The 18,934-nt window shown below is 41.7% G+C and overlaps 1 protein-coding gene across 4 annotated transcripts; it reads right to left on the bottom strand.

The window, feature by feature from the left end:
- Positions 1–532: 532 nt before the first annotated feature.
- On the bottom strand, positions 533–18,690 carry TMEM30A (transmembrane protein 30A). 4 transcript variants are annotated; one of them, XR_009818169.1, is made up of 10 exons: positions 18,274–18,690; positions 13,126–13,242; positions 12,429–12,536; positions 11,273–11,360; positions 10,005–10,148; positions 8,684–8,890; positions 7,435–7,793; positions 1,773–3,832; positions 1,404–1,474; positions 535–643 (listed from the first exon to the last, which is right to left on the bottom strand). XR_009818169.1 is itself a non-coding variant. In XM_061989480.1 (7 exons), exons 1-7 carry the CDS (start codon positions 18,538–18,540, stop codon positions 7,600–7,602), a joined length of 1,125 nt encoding a protein of 374 aa, XP_061845464.1. In that variant the 5' UTR covers positions 18,541–18,690; the 3' UTR covers positions 6,259–7,599. The 4 variants fall into 4 exon arrangements, 1 of the variants encoding a protein (XP_061845464.1); XR_009818170.1 differs by having other exon boundaries at positions 543–643; positions 3,660–3,832; XR_009818168.1 differs by having other exon boundaries at positions 533–643; positions 1,404–3,832.
- Positions 18,691–18,934: the final 244 nt, after the last annotated feature.

The raw sequence follows: 18,934 nt of genomic DNA, 5'->3' as shown, positions 1-18,934 counted from the left end.
CGGGCCGGGCCCGGGCCGCTCTGAGGAAAGCTCCTCACATTGCCACGACAGCCCGGCCCCGGCAGAACGAGGGTGACAGGGCAGCGGAGGGGAGTCCCGGCCCTGAGGCGGGAGAGACGGCGGGAGGAGCCGTCCCGGGCGGGGGCAGAGGCAGCAGCGGCTCGGGCCCCGCAGCCCCCTTCGGCACGAGGCCGATCCGCTTTCGGGGCTCGGGGCGAGCCCAACAACAGCGAGCGTGGGGTAGCGAGGGAGCGGTGACGCCTCCAGCAGCGAGGAGCAGCCTGCCGCCCGCCTCCCCCTCTTCAGAAGGCACTCTGGCAAATCCTTGGAAGAAGTACCCCTCTGAACTACCACATACAGATTTCAACATCATCTTTCGTTAAAACGTTACCTGCAGAGGGCTGGAAGCGTATCCTGGAAGGAACACCGTGGGTTTATGCTCCCCGTGTGGGCTCCCTCGACATCCCCCTCTGGCCGTGACTGAGGGCAGGACACTGAGGTGGGCTGAGTGGACCTTACACCCTTGGGACAGATTTGGCACCCCTTTGGTTGAGCCACTACACGCAGAAGAAAAACTCCAAAACCAAAAATGTGCACCTGCCCAGTGCTTCAGATTCCACTACTAGCAGAGGTACCCGTTACTCTGCAGGTGAAAAAAAGAAAACCCAACTTTAGTGTTTCACGATATATAATTACAGTGAAGCAGTGCCAGATTCATATGAAAATGCAAGTCTATTCGATTCTAAAGAAAAGAATCTATTTGCCCTTCATGAAAGTGCTCTGAGAAGCCTGTGTTTTTTCTGCATTGCAGATGTTGCCCCATAATTGCATCTTCTTATGTTTCAACCTTACGATGAAATACAACACTGTCAGGAAGGCTGTTCCCTGGGTTTGCTGCATTTGCAGAGCACTCAGTTTTTGGCATGACGCTGATTTCACACTGGTGCCAAACCTCATGATGAATAATATGTGTCAAACAACAAATTAGTGCTCAATCTAGTATGGAAGTAACAAAGACCATATCTCAAAGCACAGCACTTCTCAATTTTATGAGCTGCCCTAGAAAGAAACTAAAAACACAAAGATGAAGTATTTCTAGGTAGAGCCTTAGCTGAGTGGAATATTAACAATACCATTTAGAAAGCGTAGCCCTGGAGAATAGAATATATTGTAACAGAGGAGGAAATTGGATGCATGATTTAACAAACAGTTTTCAAACACTCAAGCATTGCTATTAGAGTAACAGAATATATTAATACTACTGCAAGACAGTTTTCCATTCATTCCTCTTGCAATCTTTTATCTTATGAGCGCTTATAATATTTGCATTCTGATTTTTATACACTCAGTTGTATTTAGATACTAGTAAAAGAATCAGAAGCCCCAAACATAGAAATTATTACCTGTTTCATTTCTGCTGTGTGGACCATTTCCCTGTATGTCTGAATCTGAGCTTCAGTGTCTTCACTGTTGACTAATTTACAAAGAAATGAAAGCACCTCAGGGTGAGAATATTTCACTAGAAGCAAACCCTGACTGTTTTTTCCTAGCTGGACAGGGTAACTTCTGCATATACTGTATCAAAGAATAATAAAATTGTTAATGAAAAGTCACTGTTAAATAGTTTTGCTGGAGCCAGAATGAAACCAGGGCTGTTAATATGTATGTTAATAAGCAGTCAGAAAAACCCAGAAGTTTTTTTATACGTTTAAAACCAATAATAGAAGGTTGTGTAAACCTTGCTAAAGAGAAGACACAAACAACTGTGTTACCATTCAATCCAGCTGGGGAAGCAGAAACTCCTGGTGCAGCAGGATGGCTGAAAATGACAAGTGTTAAAACCTCCTCCCATCTTGCTTGCATACTGGTTTATTTTTTTCTTGCAAACAAAATAATTGACTAAACCAGTTAAAAACTACATTGTATATGAAGAGAGAAAACACACTGTATTCTTAGTATAACCATTTTCCATGTTAGAGTTGTGCAATACACTAAAATTGCACTGAAAGAAGCTGCTGACAGAACAAAGGTTTGTTCTGAAGTTTACAGGCATCTATTGTGTAGCATACAGTAACTTCAACCATGTAACTCCAGAGCTCAGCAGGCGAGCCTGCAGACAATCGTTTCTTTCACAGAATCTCAAGGGCTGGAAGGGACCTTCATAGATCATGCAGTCCTGCCAGAGCAGGACCACCTAGAGTAGATCTCACAGGAATTCATCCGTCCATGAACATCAATCTCTCCCACATTCATACCAGAGTTAATGAGGTCATTGATTACATTCCTGGCTCTCCAATACAACTTACAACATCTCACCATTTTATTTAGCAAAACTTGAGCACAATCCTCAAACACAAATTCAATTACATTTCTCCATAGCTCTGGTACTCAGCTTGCTTGCATTGTTTCCTCTGTCATCTTTCCCTGAAATCAGTCTGCTGGAAAATAATTCCATCTACTTCTGTTCAAATATTTTTTTAACTTCTTCAACTTCACTAATTATTGACTGCCCAGGGAGGGTGTGGAGTCTCCTTCCTTGGAGGTCTACAAGCCCGCCTGGACACGTTCCTGTGTGACCTGATTTAGTTGGACCTACTTTGGCAGGGGAGTTGGACTAGATGATCTCTAAAGGTCCCTTCCAATCCCTACCATTCTGTGATTCAGTGAACAGCATTACTTTTAGTTTCAAATGAAGGCTGAGCATGTTTGGAACAGGAGGCTTACAGGAGGTAGTTTCTTATTTGAGTCACGGGTCATATAAGGACCTGCTAATTCTTATCAGGCCATTTTGTGATGGACTTTAGTCTTAATTGAAACTGTCAAGTAAGATTAGACTTCACAGTAAGGCCTACAGAAGGCAACACAGTGATCAGAACAGATTCCGTGAGCTGGAACATAGGGTGTTTTTATATGAAAATACTTCTGCTGATCTGAGGAAAATTTGATACTGCTGCTACTAGTGCAAAAAGAAAGAAAAAATTAAAAAGCACTTTTTTCACCAGGGCTTTCCACGTCAGAGCCCATTCTCACGCTGCTAGAAGAGCTTCTGCCATAAACCATCCACATTGCTAAAAGATCAGCAATAAAATTGGCATATATGTTCATGGCTTTTTCTCCTAGTTCAAAAGTGAGAATTGTTGGCAGGCTGTTCAATAGACAAGTATGTGATAGGCGGAACACTGACCAGGGAGGGGTTCTTTTTTTAAACTTGGTGACTAGGTCAATACAAAATCCTCAAGGGACTGGCTTTATTTGAAGCTCGATGTTGCTCTCCTTCCTGAAGGCCTTTGTACTGTTGCTCCCTTCAGTTAGTTCAGTTACAGGGAACAACATCAAGTAACACAAATGCTGAACTTTTTTTATAAACCAAAATTATGTAGTACCAAGGGTAGATCACAAACTTTCAAGCAAGATCAGAAACCGTATTTTCTTGTCAGAGGGGTCAGATCAGAATCACTTGCAGAGCTTCTAGACTATGGTTATGCCTTGTTCTTTGTCTTCAGCAGTTGTGTTCCAATCAGTAACCTTTCACATCACCGGGTACATTCTGCTTTAGACTTAGTCACATTTTTCTATTATATACTTACTTCAACTCAGCCTTGAACTTATCTGTCTGTAGACATACAGAAAACAAGTAACCAGTGCAAGTAACCACTTACTATACCAGTGCAAGTAGGACATTGGAGAGAAAGGTGTGGTCAGTAACGCCTCCTGTCAACCCAATCCAAACACCAGCCATGTTCATGGCTCCAGGGGATGGATTCAATCAGATAGATATGCTTGCAGATGTTACTTGACCATAGATTGTCATGGTCTTCCTTCCCAGAGATTTCTGTAAAAAAGACAAGGCTTGCATTCTTCAAGGTTTCATGTTCATAATTACAGAAAAACCATGTTGCTGAAAACCTTTTTTCTTTCAGTACCAATGTGACCATGGGAGGCAAAGACTGTGAAGGATCCTTCACATTCCAGTTAAAGCTGCTAACTCTTCCCTCTGACTCAGTCTCCTGGTTTCAGCTGGAACAGTGGTAATTTTTTTCCCTAGTGTCTGGTACAGAGCTGTATTTTGGATTTAGTTTGAGAACAATGCTTATAACACACTGATGTTTTAGTTGTTGCTAATTAGCACTTAGGATAAGGGAAAGAGTTTTCAGTTTCCCATGCTCTGCCAGCAAGGAGGTGCACAAGAAGCTGGGATGGAGCCTGGCCAAGACAGCTGACCTGAACTAGCCACAGGGCTAATGCATACCATAGAACATTCTGCCCAATAGATAACCTGGGGAGAGCTGGTGGGGAGAGGCTGGTCACTGCTTAGGCATCTGTCAGCAAGTGATGATTGCATTGTGAAGCACTTGTCTTTCCTTGGGTTTTAATTCTCTTTTTGTCATTTTCCTTTTCATTATTATTATTCTTTTTCTAAAAAATTAATTTCAGTTAAGCTGTTCTCAGTCCACAAGTTTTGCTTTTGGCTTTCTGATTCTTCTCCTCGTCTCATGGTAGGGGGTGAGGAGTGAGCAAGCAGCTGGGCCTCTTAGTTCCAGAAAAACATGGAGCTGCTGGAGAGAGTTCAGCACAAGGCCACCAACAGGATAGAGTGGATCATCTCCCTTATGATGAAAGGCTGAGGAAGCTGGGGCTCTTCAGCTTGGAGGAGACTGAGGGGTGATCTCATTAATGCTTACAAATACGTAAAGGGCGGGTATCAGGAGGATGGAGCCAGGCTGTTCTCAGTGATGTCCAGTGATAGGACAAGGGGCAATGGGTACAAGCTGGAACATAAGAGGTTCCAAAAAAACCTAAGAGTGGGGCAGAGAAGAACCTCCTGATATTCAACAAGGGCAAGTGCAGAGTCCTGCACCTAGGGAGGAACAACCCCATGCACCAGTACAGGCTGGGGATTGACCTGCTGGAGAGCAGCTCTGCAGAGAGAGATCTGGATGTACTGGTTGACAACTAACTGTGAGCCAGCAATGTGCCCTCGTGACCAAGAAGGCCAATGGCATCCTCAGATGCATCAAGAAGAGTGTGGACAGCAGGTCCAGGGACGTTCTGCTCCCCCTCTCCTTTGCCCTGATGAGGCCTCATCTGGAGCCCTGTGTCCAGTTCTGGGCTCCTCAGCTCAGAGGGACAGAGAACTTCTGGAGAGAGTCCAGCTGTGACCTGGTTCTTCAGTGGCATCCAAGTTCAACACATGACACTGAACACTAGGACAGTGACACTGCCCTGAGATGTCAGCCAGGGACAGCGAGGTTTCAGCTTTGAACATGCGATATAGGCAACTCGTAAGAAATACAAAATCCAAGGATCTCTGTTGTTGACGTGGCATCAGGACAAACAAGCAAGAGTACAGGAAGAGTTTACAAATCCGACCTAATATTTTAAGCTCCCCATACACACTATCCATTGGGTGTATTGCCTGACAAATATTTACTGCTGCAGGCTCTCAGAAAAGAAAAAAAAGCTTGAATACAGCAAAAAAAGTACTCTCTGGTACTTCATTCAGAAGGTCAAAGAAGCACTGACAGCTACAGTCAGCAGAAAAACAGTAAAGTATTGAAAAATATTTTAAGGCAGAGATATAAAAATACTTCGTTTTTCATGCTGAACACAGCTCAAAAAGCAGCATTTGCTACTTGGAAAAAGGTAGGGATTATGAATGAAGCAGAAAAAATTCACATTTCAAGTGACAAACACAAAGTTTAAAAATTAAAATATTTTAATAACCAGTAATCGGGAGACATCCCCTTCCTCATTTACTGTATTTTGGACTGGCAGCTACTCTACAGATGAAAGCCACTTGAACATCTTGTGAGCTTTTCTGCCTTGCAACATATAAAGCTACACACCCTTATAATTCCAGCAACATAAATACAACACTGTAAATCGAATCTTAAAGTCTTGACTGTTTAAAAGCTCTGTGCTGCCACACTGTGCTATGCAAACAACTTATTGTATGGAGTTACAGAAAGCTTGCACGCTGGAAACGAAGCCTTGTTTCATAGTTTACACAGACTTACACAATTAAACTGCTGGCTTAAAAAGATTACACCAGTCCTTCAATAAATACAGTCACATGTTTCTGTAATAAATTATTTTGTGTCATTTAAACTGGCTATAGATTCAGTGGGTCACGAATAAACAACTTTTTCTAATGACCGTGCAATGCCAGAAACACAACTCACTTAAACCACCTTCACACTTCATGAGGTCTTCTCATCCAGATGAAAACAAATGTATGCTCCAAAACAAAACCAAATCTCTTACTAAATGGTTTGCAGAATTTATTAGGTCTTTTTTAATATACTCAATACTTTATCAAGCAAGTTGCATATAAAGTGATCTCCACCATATACATTGCAATTTCTGTGCATCATCTAAAAAAAACCCAAAAGCCACCAGAAAGTACTATTTTACAGCTTACCAATAGCTTTAAATTAACCTAGAAAGTGAACCCTTCTGTGACTTAAGATGCTAACCTGCATATGGCTTCTAACTGCAATATTTAAACCAGGTTTCACAGCAAGCTCAACCTGCATTTTCAGTGACAAGAGGTTACTGCCATCTCAATTTCTATAGCTTACTATCTTAACACCGCAAAAAGAAAATCATGTGGTGTTCACTCCAAATAAGGAAAAAGTAAATGACAATTCCTTTACAACAGAGCCTTTTACTAATACATATGCCTTGAGAAAATTAGGAAACTCCTCCAGTAAGGGAATTAACCTGAATTTGTCAACAAGAAAAACATTTTAGGGTTCTTCTTGATTAATACTCGGAGCTGCTCATAAAAAGCAAAACCAGCAAGCAGAACAGGTAAACTAGTATTGTATATGACTTAGAGCAAAGACAGTTAGAAGAATAGAAAAAAAAAAGCAGATTCTACCTGCATAAGCATTTTCCAATTTAGGACACTTTTTATAAGGGACTCACACAGATAATTAACAAACAGGCTTTCTGATCTTTTCCTAGGATGCAAGTTTACTGGCCAGGCACATCCATTGTAAATGCGCAAAGAACCCAGAGTGATGACATTTACACAGCACTTAAAAAGGATTTAACAAAACAGAGGTGAGAAGGACACAGGAAAAAATATTTAACAACTTATATAAATATATTAAAATCTCAGCAAATGTAAAAGTCCATGCACACAAGACAGTAAATTGAAAAAAAACCCCACATTTAAGACTGGACTTTTTCCTTTCAACAGCACTGACACCTGAATTGCAGAAAGTTAACGGTTTACACTATAACAGTCTTTCTCCACACAACCTATAGGTACTGAATCACACTGACATTACACAGAGCATGAACAAGCAGCAGATGCATCAAGGGAACAGGAGCTATATGCATCATCTGGCCTGCCCAGTTAGGCAAGTGTCAGAAAAACTGCTTCTGACCTGGGCAGAGATACAATCAATATAGCTAATTGCATACCTGTCATTTTTGAGTTAATCCACAGAACGGGAAAGGGGACTTTTTAGGTAAAAGTATGTACCCAGTCTCAGAAGTGACAGAAGCAGAGATTTATCTTTCAAAACCTGGGTCTGTTCTGGACTGGCCTTGATGCACATGCAGTACACTTGTTTTCAAAATGCAAGATTAATTGGGAATGTCTGCACTGGTGTTTCGATTTCCGTATTTGTGATGGATGATCAGCAACACAACTCCTAAGAAGAAGCATATGGACCCAACGGTGATGTAAGCAATTCCCAGAAAGGGATTTTTGCCTCCCATCCATGAAATGGTGCTTAGGATCATTCTTTTTCGTCCGTCAAAACTGTGTACAGGATAATCTGAAAAGCATTTAGGAAAACAAGAAGCACGTTTCCAAATGTAGCTTTATGTGGTCAGGCACATTAAAATCTTGGATGATTTTACTCAGGCTCCAAATCCAATATTCAAAGGCAGCAGTTTCTAAGTGCAAAAATGAAACGTTTAGCTGTTCTTTAGGCCACCATTAATCTGAGTACTGTCAGCTACTCCAAGATAAATGTCACATGAGGAGATGTTAAGCCCTTTAAGGAAAGGGTAAACTTCTGAAAGTAGTTTCAATAAAATGATAGAAATCTCAATTTTAATTCTTGAACATGTTTTAGTACACAATTTTTCTTTATGTTCACTCAGTTTTATATGCACTCCCCACCGTTCTGCAGCAAAGGAAAATACCGCAGTAGCTATTTTTAAATGATCATTAAATGCTTTCAAATTTTAAGAACTTCGTAACTATGACAACCCTCCTCCTCTAGTCTCCTGTGCTTCTACCTTGTCTTTAGTTTATCCAAACAGAATGACAGACTCCCCTATCTAATGCACAGCTCTGGCATTTTTCTGACCTCCAAAGTCAGTCTGCTCTTGATTATATAATGCCATTGCACCCTGTAGTTAATGTTCTCAAACGTCTAGGCTTCCAACTACCTCCATTCTTTCCTTTTTGCTATGCTCCTCTCAATTTGTTTTCCCTTCCAATACAAAGCTACTAATTCTATAAAAACTTGCACAGAAGTAAGAGATGGTGATATCCTCCCTGATTCTCACTACCATGTTTTCAACCGCAGCTCAATACCATCATTTTCTTTTGGAGACGAGAAAAAAAGCCTAGTTGAATTTGAACTTTTACAAATACATGTGCCTATGTTATCCAGCTAAGGCCCCTAACTGCTTTCAAAGGTTTCCCAAAGGATACTGTATGCGATATCCAAAGAATATTTCCCAGCCTGTAAGGTAGGCTGCAAGTTGTTCTTCCTCTCAATGAGACGGTAGAGCTTGCGAAAGGTGGGCAGCGCGGCCGTGCGCATCCACACGATGAAGTCCTCGTTGATAAAGCCGTTGTTGTCAGGCTCCGAGTCCAGCATGTACACTGGCTTGGGCCAGTTTATAGGTTTTGTTGTGCCTGCAATTAAACCAATAAATCATTTCAAACACAGGACAAAGTAACAAGCTGGATCATCAAAATTCATTCTAATGTGATGGAAATGAACATATTAGCTTCTAAATGGTGAACAGCAAGTTTGGCTCATCACTGTTGCAAGACACTGCTGTTTAAGAACCTTTTGCAGTTCAAATAGTGCTTACCCATTTCTTCTCAAGACAGCACTATCCATTTGTTTAAACAGATTTGCCTCCCCAAAGTGCTTCGACAGTCTTGTCTCAAAACATTACTCAGTTAGATAGTTCTCCATAACAAATGAGAGCTCCCCTGCTTGCTTGTTTGGAGTTTGAATACCACCTTCCCGCACCATCAGCAAATAAACTTATCTACAGTATCTCAGCTGATGCCATACTAATGCTTTTGCCTTTTTTTTGGAAATACCACTCTATACAGTTTTAGGATAAAGAATCTGCTTTTCCAAAGCTAGCATCACATTGGTAACATATAATTTAGTTGTGACTAAGCATGAAAACCCACATCAGGTTAAACCTGAATTTATTACGTACCTTGCATGAACAGATACACACCTTAGGGCCCCAAGGAAGATTATTTTCAGACATTTGCAGCCAAAGAAAACTTGGATTTAACAAACTGTATTTAACCTAACAAATAAGTGGCATCATTTCTTTTAGAAAAAACTTTTCACAATCTAGCTGTAGAAACATTTAAGTGAAAACTCCATATGAAAACTTTAAGCAGCTGCAGGATTTCTTTTCAAGTTACATCCAAGTGTTACAGCAGTTGTGCTTTGGCTGGGATAGGGTTAAATTTCTTCCTACTGACATGTGTCCTGCTGGGCTATGGAGTCATGATGAAAATAATGAAATTAATGAAATCGTGTTGATGAAAATGTTTTTAAATCATTACAGAAAAGGTAAAAAACAAACACTTTTCACATGAAATTTGCAGCTTTCATTATTTAAAGGCAACATTTCTAGAGTAGTCCTTAGCTTGGATTTCTTTAACATTTTAAATTAGCATATTCAGTAAAACGTTGTCGACGAGGTAAAACTCATTGGAATCAAAATGTGTTTGAAGTGTTTTGTTATTCTTAACATTTCACTATTTTTTTTACCTTGGAAAAGCGCAGTTAAGTTATTTCCATCTCCTGTGGGATTCCTGAACTTTACATTTTTATCTGTCCACCATGCAATACCTTTTTTAATCAAAGTAATAGGAGTCCTTGTGTCATTCTCAATGCGGTATAATTCCAACGTATCTAAAGATAAATCAAATCAGACAACCAGCTGAAGAAACTTTGATTAGACAGGTGATCTTGATAGGCAGTGAAACAGTTACCTCCAGGAGAAACAAAACAACAAATCTGGACAAAGCAGCTATTGCCTGTCTGTCACAATCACAAGCTGTTCTGTAAGAAACAATGTATATTACACAGCAGTGTATTTTATATATGATTATATATAATGATATTATTATATATGATATTGTATTGTTTCTACTCCACAGCAGTCAAAGCTTCCCACAAAAGGTACTTCACCTCCTGTAGTGGTTTTGCCTTGGCCAGGTTTTTGGTGGCAGGGGGAGCTACAGGGGTGGCTTCTTTAAACAAAGAGCTGCCAGAAGCTTCCCCTGTAGCTCCCAGGGGATGACCCATTTTGGGCAGGGTGTGAGGAGCTGCCCTGGTGGCAGCCCTCATGCTGGAGCAGTTCATGAGGATCTGTAGCCCACGGGAAGGACCCACAGTGGCGAAGTTAATGGAGGACTGTCCCCCATGGGAGGAACCCCACACTGTAGCAGTGGGAACTGTGATGAGGCCTCTCTCTGAGAAGAAGCAGCAGCAAAGTCCATCTGTAGTGAACTGACTGCAACCCCAATCCCCCATGCTGCTGGGCCGGGTGGGAAGGAAGGGGAGCCCCAGAGGAGAGAGGAGTTGGGGGAGTTGTTTTAAGATTTGGTTTTATTTCTTATCTCCCTCATTTAATAAATCAAACCCTTTTCTCCCCAAGCTGAGTCTGTTTTGCCTGTGACACTAATTGCTGAGTGATGCTCCTGTCCTTATCTTGACTCACAAATCTCTCATTATATTTCTCTCTCCCCCGTCCAGTTTAGAAGGGGAAGTGATAGAATGACTTGATGGGCACCTGGCACCCAGCCAGAGCTAAACCACCACAACTCCATTGTACCTTATCAGATTGAATTAACTCTTACACTAATTTTGAAAAAAACAACAGTAGTACAATACATCTGTTTTATTCTGAACAATGAAAATGTGTTGATTTGAACCAAAAAAGCCCATAATGTCTTTACTAATTTGCAACATAACAGGAAACATACACTGAATCACAGAAACATCTGAGTGATAATTCAGAAGTGTTACCGTACCATTAAACATACTGTTGGCAATAGCTCCACAAGGAGCAATGGGTTTGTCCTCATTTGTACGGTAAGGCTCGCACTCCTTACTTGGGTTCTGACAAAGAAAAAAGGCAGATGAGTCTGTGCTAGTTTATCCAACTGTTCTCCTGGTTTTTACTACAGTACCTTAACTACCTGCACACCTTAAATGTACCACAAAATGATCTCTTCTCAAGTCAGGTTATTAACAAATGCTTCAGCATTCAATACTATGTCAGTGTGATCGATTTTTCTTTTGCAAGCAGGAATAAAATCTAAATAAAACACGAATAAAGTCAGAATCCCACCATGGTCATACTGATAATAAGGCTTTATTTGGAAGCTATTATTTTTTTCCTTTTATCTTGTAATAGAAAGAGTTCTGTATCATTAAGCACACCAGTATTCTTTTATTAAAGGTCTGGGGTGTTTTTTACGATGCATCAGTTTTATAGAAGAGTATAATACAAAACCAAGTGTAATATAAAATGCAAAAGGTTGAAAAGGCTCCAACAGTATGACAAAAATGAAAGCAGAGAAAGCCTCCCCAAAACCTCGTGTCAGTCATCAGGTGGAACCTCCTAAAACTCTTACCTTTTTTAAAGTTTACAGGTAAATCATTCTTGCTGGTGCAACGACTCAATTGCATTTCCACTCCTCATAAAAATTAGGAAAAGGAGAGGTATGGCCCTAAACATTACACAGTGCTTTGAACAGAATACACAGTACTGATATTTTCCAATATTGCTGATGTTCAATATTGCACCAGAGTCTGCAAAAATGGATGCATTTAGCTGCAATATCCAAATCAAGTGCTAGGTAAACAAGTATTATCTTATACTGAAGACAAAAACTTCAGAAAGAATGGATACAGATAGATACTAGTGACTGAAGAGAAGACAGTTTAAAACTATTCAAATCTGAGAAGTGATTGAAGATTCACTGCTGTCTGCTTAAAGATATTAACTTCATAGTATTTTACACATTCATTTTCTGCAAATGAAATATAAATCCTTTATGGTTGTCTTCTGTTATGTAAAAATTCTACTACCTCATTATCACTAAATGAAACACTCAGCTACATGGCAATTACGCAACAGTCAGAAGTTAGCAGCTTATTTAATATCCAAGCATAAATACCTACCAGCAGTGAACTGTTATCTCCATTTAGTTGGCTGTCATCTCGAGATTTCACGTAACGACGATGGTTTTGATAGAAGTTTGAAAGTCCGTAATACATGAATACGTTGCTCTAGAAGAAGATGGGGCAAAAGGGGTTTTCATGCACACAAAGCTTGAATTTTGATCTCTTAAACTCCATGTTTACTTTACAGCAACACTGAGTACACAAAAGTACTACCCTAAGCTGGCATCCTCACATCAAACATTATAAACATGCCATACACTACCAGAATGATATTCACCAGCACTAATCCAAACACTTACCTTGTCCGATCTTAAGCATATAAGCCTCATTATTTGCCTCTTTCTTTTATCAGACAGCAGCTAGCTGGTATTTTCAATTATTTTTCAACTGGGTCTTTCTAAACCACACAGGAACAGCTGATCTACTCACCAGCTATATGACATGTAGTAAATCTAACTGTGCAAAACACAAGCGTTCCATTTAATTCTGTACGTTTCCAGATAAACAGAACCCTTGAAATCCATCTCACCCCATTACTGAAAAGGCAGACAAAATCCAGATCCACGATCACAGAAAAACTACAAATAATCCTTTAAAATGAGGGGGAGGGAAAAAAGCCTTCAATGACAAAGCTTTCCTATGAAATAAACTGTACAAAGTGTTCAGATTTCACTTTGCATACAGAGTAATGTACCTCAAATGAATGTTCCAGTGTGAAATTGATGGTGCATGTACAAGGTGGTGTGCTGTCCCAGGACACATTTAAACATTTGTTGCAGGGACTAGAAGGCTCTGTTCCCGTATAGTCAATCTGTAATAGAAAAAAAAACTAAGTCATTAATTTATGATAGGAGAGTAAAGAAAAATCATGAGTAAGTCAGAAAGTTGGCATGTCATTTATTTTGCAAGCTAAATGCACCTAAATGCTAAAAGCCCATTCAGGCCTATCTGATGACCTTAAGACTTTCCTTCCAATCTAAACAGTTTTGTGATTCTGTTTATATGCTCAATATCAGCCTCAAACAAATCTAACACTGAGGTGAGTCATTACTGCTGCAGGAAAACAAAGCAAAATACAAAACAAAACATCATACCAAAACATAAACAGCAGATGCTCCAGGCAACACGGTATTTCCAGACACACACACACACACACACACATTTTGTGACAAGAAAATCTGAGCTTTTAAGTGCTTTCCAGAGAGGTTAAACTTATGAAAGTATAGACATTTAATTAGCTTGCATTCTTAATGCCCAAGAAGTGGTAAAATACCAGGAGATGGACAAGAAAGATGCTCAAGGTAAACCATCTGCAGTAGCCTTTTATAAAACTATAGTCATGTTGTAGTTTAAATGATACTGCTGTTGAACAGTTTTGTTTCCATAAGTTGCTGTATGTTGCATCAGTCTTAGTTTAAAATCTAAATAGGAAGCCCATAGTAAGTGTAGAAATACATACATTTCTCCCCCCCTTATTTATGCTTGTAGTGAAAGATGTTAGCAAGAATTAGAGTGATTAATGATCCGTTCATTCTAATACCTGTATTTAGGTTAGCTAAAACAAACATGCAGTTTCAAGGTTGAGGAAACAACTGAAGCCTATATTCCTTTGGATCTTCTTCAAGGTCCCTCTTCCTGTGATTTCTTTGATATCTATTAAGCTGCAGCCCTTCTCTCAGCACTTTTATTAGCGTCTGCTCTGCTGCCAGATGAGACTTACACCCTAACGAGCATAGCTGAAACGAGTCAGCTTCAGAGGCTATTAGCTGGCAGAGAGAGAGAGGATCACACATAATCTTTGCTTCCTTCACCAAACAAGATATTGAGTTGATGCTGATCTAGAAATAGCACTACTCCAGCAGTACCCAGCAGCTCTGTCCAGCTACAGCAGACAGACCATCACTACTTTCAACAAACAACACATCTCACTTGTTCAAGGCTAACTCAGCAAGGGCTTTTTTTTCCTGCTAAAGGAAGCTTAAGCAAACATTTCTTTTAAAAAAAGAACTGAAATCTCCACGTCCTGAGGTAGTTCTCAGGAGTGTGGGAAAGTTTTAGATCAACAACAAACTCAAATAATCCAAGGTTGCAAAAAGAGCTAAAGACTTGACTTTCAGAAGCAAAATTGACTAAATTCTGTGGAGCGTGGAATTGATGTACATCAAAACAGAACCATGATTTTGACCACTGCTATCAGCTGCCAGTAGCTGCCAACACAAGTGGGGCTTTTTTCTGTATCCACATGTACAGGTTACATGCAACAGAGAGCTTATTTAAGGGGATAGAGGTATCTGTCTTCATCTCTTGACAAAATAATGAAACCAGGACTTAAGACAATTGAATGACTGACTTTGGGGTCCACACAGGTACCCAGCTGACCCAGCATTGTCCCCAGGGATCGACCAGCAGCTGAGTATGACAGAGCCACACAGAATGAGACCCTCCCACCAATCACTGATCTATAAGGACATGGGATACATCCAAATTATCTGTCACCAATATCTTTTCAAGCTGTTGTCTGTTTCAATTGATTTACACTTTACAGTATATCAGTAATATAACTACTGCATACACATTCTCCAAACCATTTTGTAGACTTCATACACTGTCACATACTTGTCCTACTCTGATTGGCCACTTCTTCTATAAAAGGCATCTTTGCTAACCCTCTCTGTAGGTTTTTCTTAAGTTTTATGTCATTTGAGATGGGGCTACTAGAACCACATGCAACACTTTCTCATCTGAAAGCCTACTTGGCTTTTGAATTATGATTATGCATTTCACATATAGCAGTCACGGTGTTCCTACACAATTAATGCTTTGGATGGTCCTCAGTTTTTATCACATATTAATATGCTCAGTCAGCGTTTCTTATCCATACAAAAAAACACCCAGGAAATACAAAACTCTCTCACTCTTTAGTAGCAGGGCAAAAAGAGATATTTACAGAGACAATTCTCATTTTCTACTCAAATGAACTATTTTAACGATAAGATTCAAGATAAATAGCTTTTCATATCCTTTGAAACAGTGAGAAAATGCTAGAGAAAAACAAAGACAAAACCCCTATAATTCTAGCACACTTAAGCTGTCAGAAGTCTTCCACATCTGAATTCAAGAGATCTTATAACGGGAATCAGCGAAAAAGGTATATTTTGCTGCTCAGACTTTGCAATCTGTTTAAGAACTGCAGAGTTCCCAGAGATACTGATGGCTGCAATTTCTAGTTCCAGGAAGGGGGATGTGAATTATATGCAAGTATGTATTTCAGGGGCATGTTACACTTTCTATTAAATTCTAATACACTAAATGTACAGGCAGCTATATATATATGCACACACCCCCCGTAACAAGTACGCCATTGTCTAGGAGGTAGGTGTAAATAACTACCTCAACTTCCTCCCCCAATTACATTTTTAAAAGAGCTTAGTCACTGCACCTAGCTTCTACATGTCCTGTCTCCCAGAGCTAAAGGTACAGCTATTTGTGAATAACATTTGGAGGTTATTAAAAGCCAGAATACTATGCAGGCATTTATCTCAGCTAAGCACACAGATGATAGCATCTGTCACTGATGCTCAAAGCCCAAATGCTGGTGTGTAAAATGCTTCATCCACACTTTGTTGCTACAACCATAAAGCCTTTTTTTAAGCTTTTTTTTTTCCCCAAATTCACTTGCCTTTAGAGAGATAACCCAATTCACAGAATTTCTGCATTATAACACTTGTAAAAACATGTGTGAGGATCAGAGAATAGTACCCAAGTTTCCTCATTCTTACCTGCATACCCCAACTGTCTGACCATACTCTGAGAGGCCAAGAACTCTGTCCCTCCTGTCCACACAAAAGCTTAATGATCTGACTTGGGAGAGTTTCGTGTGAGAGGGATCATTCAAGAGTGAACCCACAGAGTAAACAAAAAAAATCCCAAATTAATTAAACCTTTTCCAATCTTGAATATCCTGGAATTAGAAAGGGTGAAAGACCAAGTGGTTTCCAAATATAAATGGCTACTACTGTTTTATATAAGCAACCCGACTGAGTGGAAGAGCATCAGTCATGCTCCCGTGTTTTCATACCGCATGCCAGGTGGGAACATCTAGTTTTTAGCTCCTAGTGGAACTTAATAGAAGTACATGACTGAGGTGGTAAGCAACAACAGTACACAAAAATTCTGTATATGCATACAGCAGCAATATAGGTACCAGAAAATAAAAATTGCTTACATTTTTGGACTCATGAAACGCTGCTGCATTTCCTGTCCCTATATTCATAATGAAATAGAGGTATTTATCCAATTATATTTACCTTACAACTGTCAATATTGTTTTACTATAGAAATGGCCATTCTAAAAGCAATTGTAAAAAAGAATACACCAGTTAGCAAGGATTTTTTTGCTTCTCTCTGTTGAGTGTCCTGCTGAAAACATGTGGTTTTATTTACCTTAAATATGACAACTTATAGGTCTATGTGCCTACAACAACATGGCAATGTTCCCTGAAGCACCTCTGTCCATCTTCAGACGTTCTGCATAACCTCAAACCTTGACAAAAGCAGCAATTGCTTTTCAAAAATATGCTTACGTACAATGTGAAATCCACCCCACCTTCGCTTTTTCTCATTTCTGCTTTTCTTCTTGACTGCAATTCTAGTTCTTAAGAACTAGGTACATAACATAAAAGGAAAATGAGCCTTAAACTGGGTTTATGATAACATTGTTTATACTTTAACAGAAATATATAAACATAGTACCATTCACTGTCTGCATCAGGATTTATTTAGTTTATTGGGCTTCACTGCCACCACTAGCCAAGCCACTGTCTTTAATGATTTGAAAGTGATAGCTCACTCTGATAACTAGAGTGATCTGATACACAAAATTTCATATTCTCCAACAGAGCAATCCAAACAACTGCACGTTCTCTCCCCACCATCAATCTCGGTTGCCATCAGCTCACTGAATCTCATCATAGGTGTCAATTTGCTTTTCAAGGTTGTCCCTAAGCCCTTTGGCTTGTTTCTGTACATCACAAAGTAATCATAGAATGGTAGGGGTTTGGAAGGGACCTTTAGTAATGCTGTTATCCAATGGTCCTAACTCCCATACACAGATCAGTTTTCAGCTAATGCTCAGCAACTTTTGACATCAGTGGTATGGTTAATTATTAGGTGTAAATGACAGTTTTTGTTAAGTATAATTAGAAAAAGTCATTCTCTTCCATCTTTAAGTTTACTCCGGACACTCTCATCTCCTACAGAGTATCTAAAACGTTAAATCATCAGTGCAAATAAGAATTACAGCAAACCACAGAGTTTTGTCCTGAAACTACAGTTACTTTGGACTACTCAAGGACACACAACCCATTACCACAAGCGATCCCAAGGATGATGGACGTGCTTTCTGTGCTAATGCAAACAAAACTTGCATTGGGCCGTGTAAATTACTGAAATACACAATTCTTAAACTTCCCTGTGAACTCGCTCAGCAGCACTGGCGAGGCTGACAGGAGGGATACAGCCTATGCGGAGGACACTCGATGCAATACCTACTCAAGGGTAACTTATGGACGGTTCGTCAAAGTACAGACGCTAACCCACATCGGAAGAGCTGGGGCGACGCGCCAGTTCACCACCCCGAGGCCCCTTTGCCTCCCACCGAGACCACGGCGGGTCTCGGAAGGAGCCGAGCGGGCCGACGGCAGGCGGCCGATCCCTAACACCGCTGGCCCGGCCCGGCGCCCCGCGAGCGGCCTCCAGGGGCTCCACAGCCCTGCCGCGGCGGGCCCAAGACCGGGCCCGGGCTCCGCCAGCCGCCTCTGCCCCCCGCCCCGCCCCCGCGCACCTCGTACTCGCGGATGTTGTTGGAGGTGACGAATATGCCGATGCCGATGGGGATGAAGATGAGGCCGATGATGAAGAAGGCCGGCAGCACCGTGCCCGCCGTCAGGATGGGCTGCCAGGCCGGTAGTCGCTGCTGCTTGAACGCCGTGTTATCGGGCTTGCGTGTCTTCACCGCGCCGCCGCCGCCCGGAGCGCTACCGCCCGGCACCCCCACGCCGCCGGAGGGGTGCCCGTCCGCCTCATCCTTCGCGCTGTAGTTCACCGCCATGGCCCGGCGCTGCGCGCTGCCACCGCCGGCACCTGCACCCCCAAGGCACAGCACGGCACAGCGTTCCGTTCCGTTCCGTTCCCTTCCGCCCCGCCCGGCACGTCACCGGCAGCGACCGGCCCGACGGCGCCAGCGCCGGGCGCAGATGTGACGCAACGTCCTGGCCACGCCCCAGCTGCGCGTGCGCGGGAGCAGAGAGGACCGAGACGGACCGCGGCCCGGGCCTGCGCGCCCCGGCTCCGCCCGCCCCGGCCCGGCCCCGCCCCTTCCCCGCCCCGGCTCCGCCCGGCCCCTCCCGGCCCGGCCCCGCCCCGGCCCCGCCCCTCCCCGCCCCTTCCCCGCCCCGGCTCCGCCCGCCCCGGCCCGGCCCCGCCCCTTCCCCGCCCCTCCCCGC

Source organism: Colius striatus, chromosome 2, assembly GCF_028858725.1.
Source record: "Colius striatus isolate bColStr4 chromosome 2, bColStr4.1.hap1, whole genome shotgun sequence".
NCBI classification, from domain to species: Eukaryota; Metazoa; Chordata; class Aves; order Coliiformes; family Coliidae; genus Colius; species Colius striatus.
The sequence above is the reverse complement of the archived record's forward strand: the minus strand, read 5'-3'. Positions and strand labels throughout refer to the sequence as shown.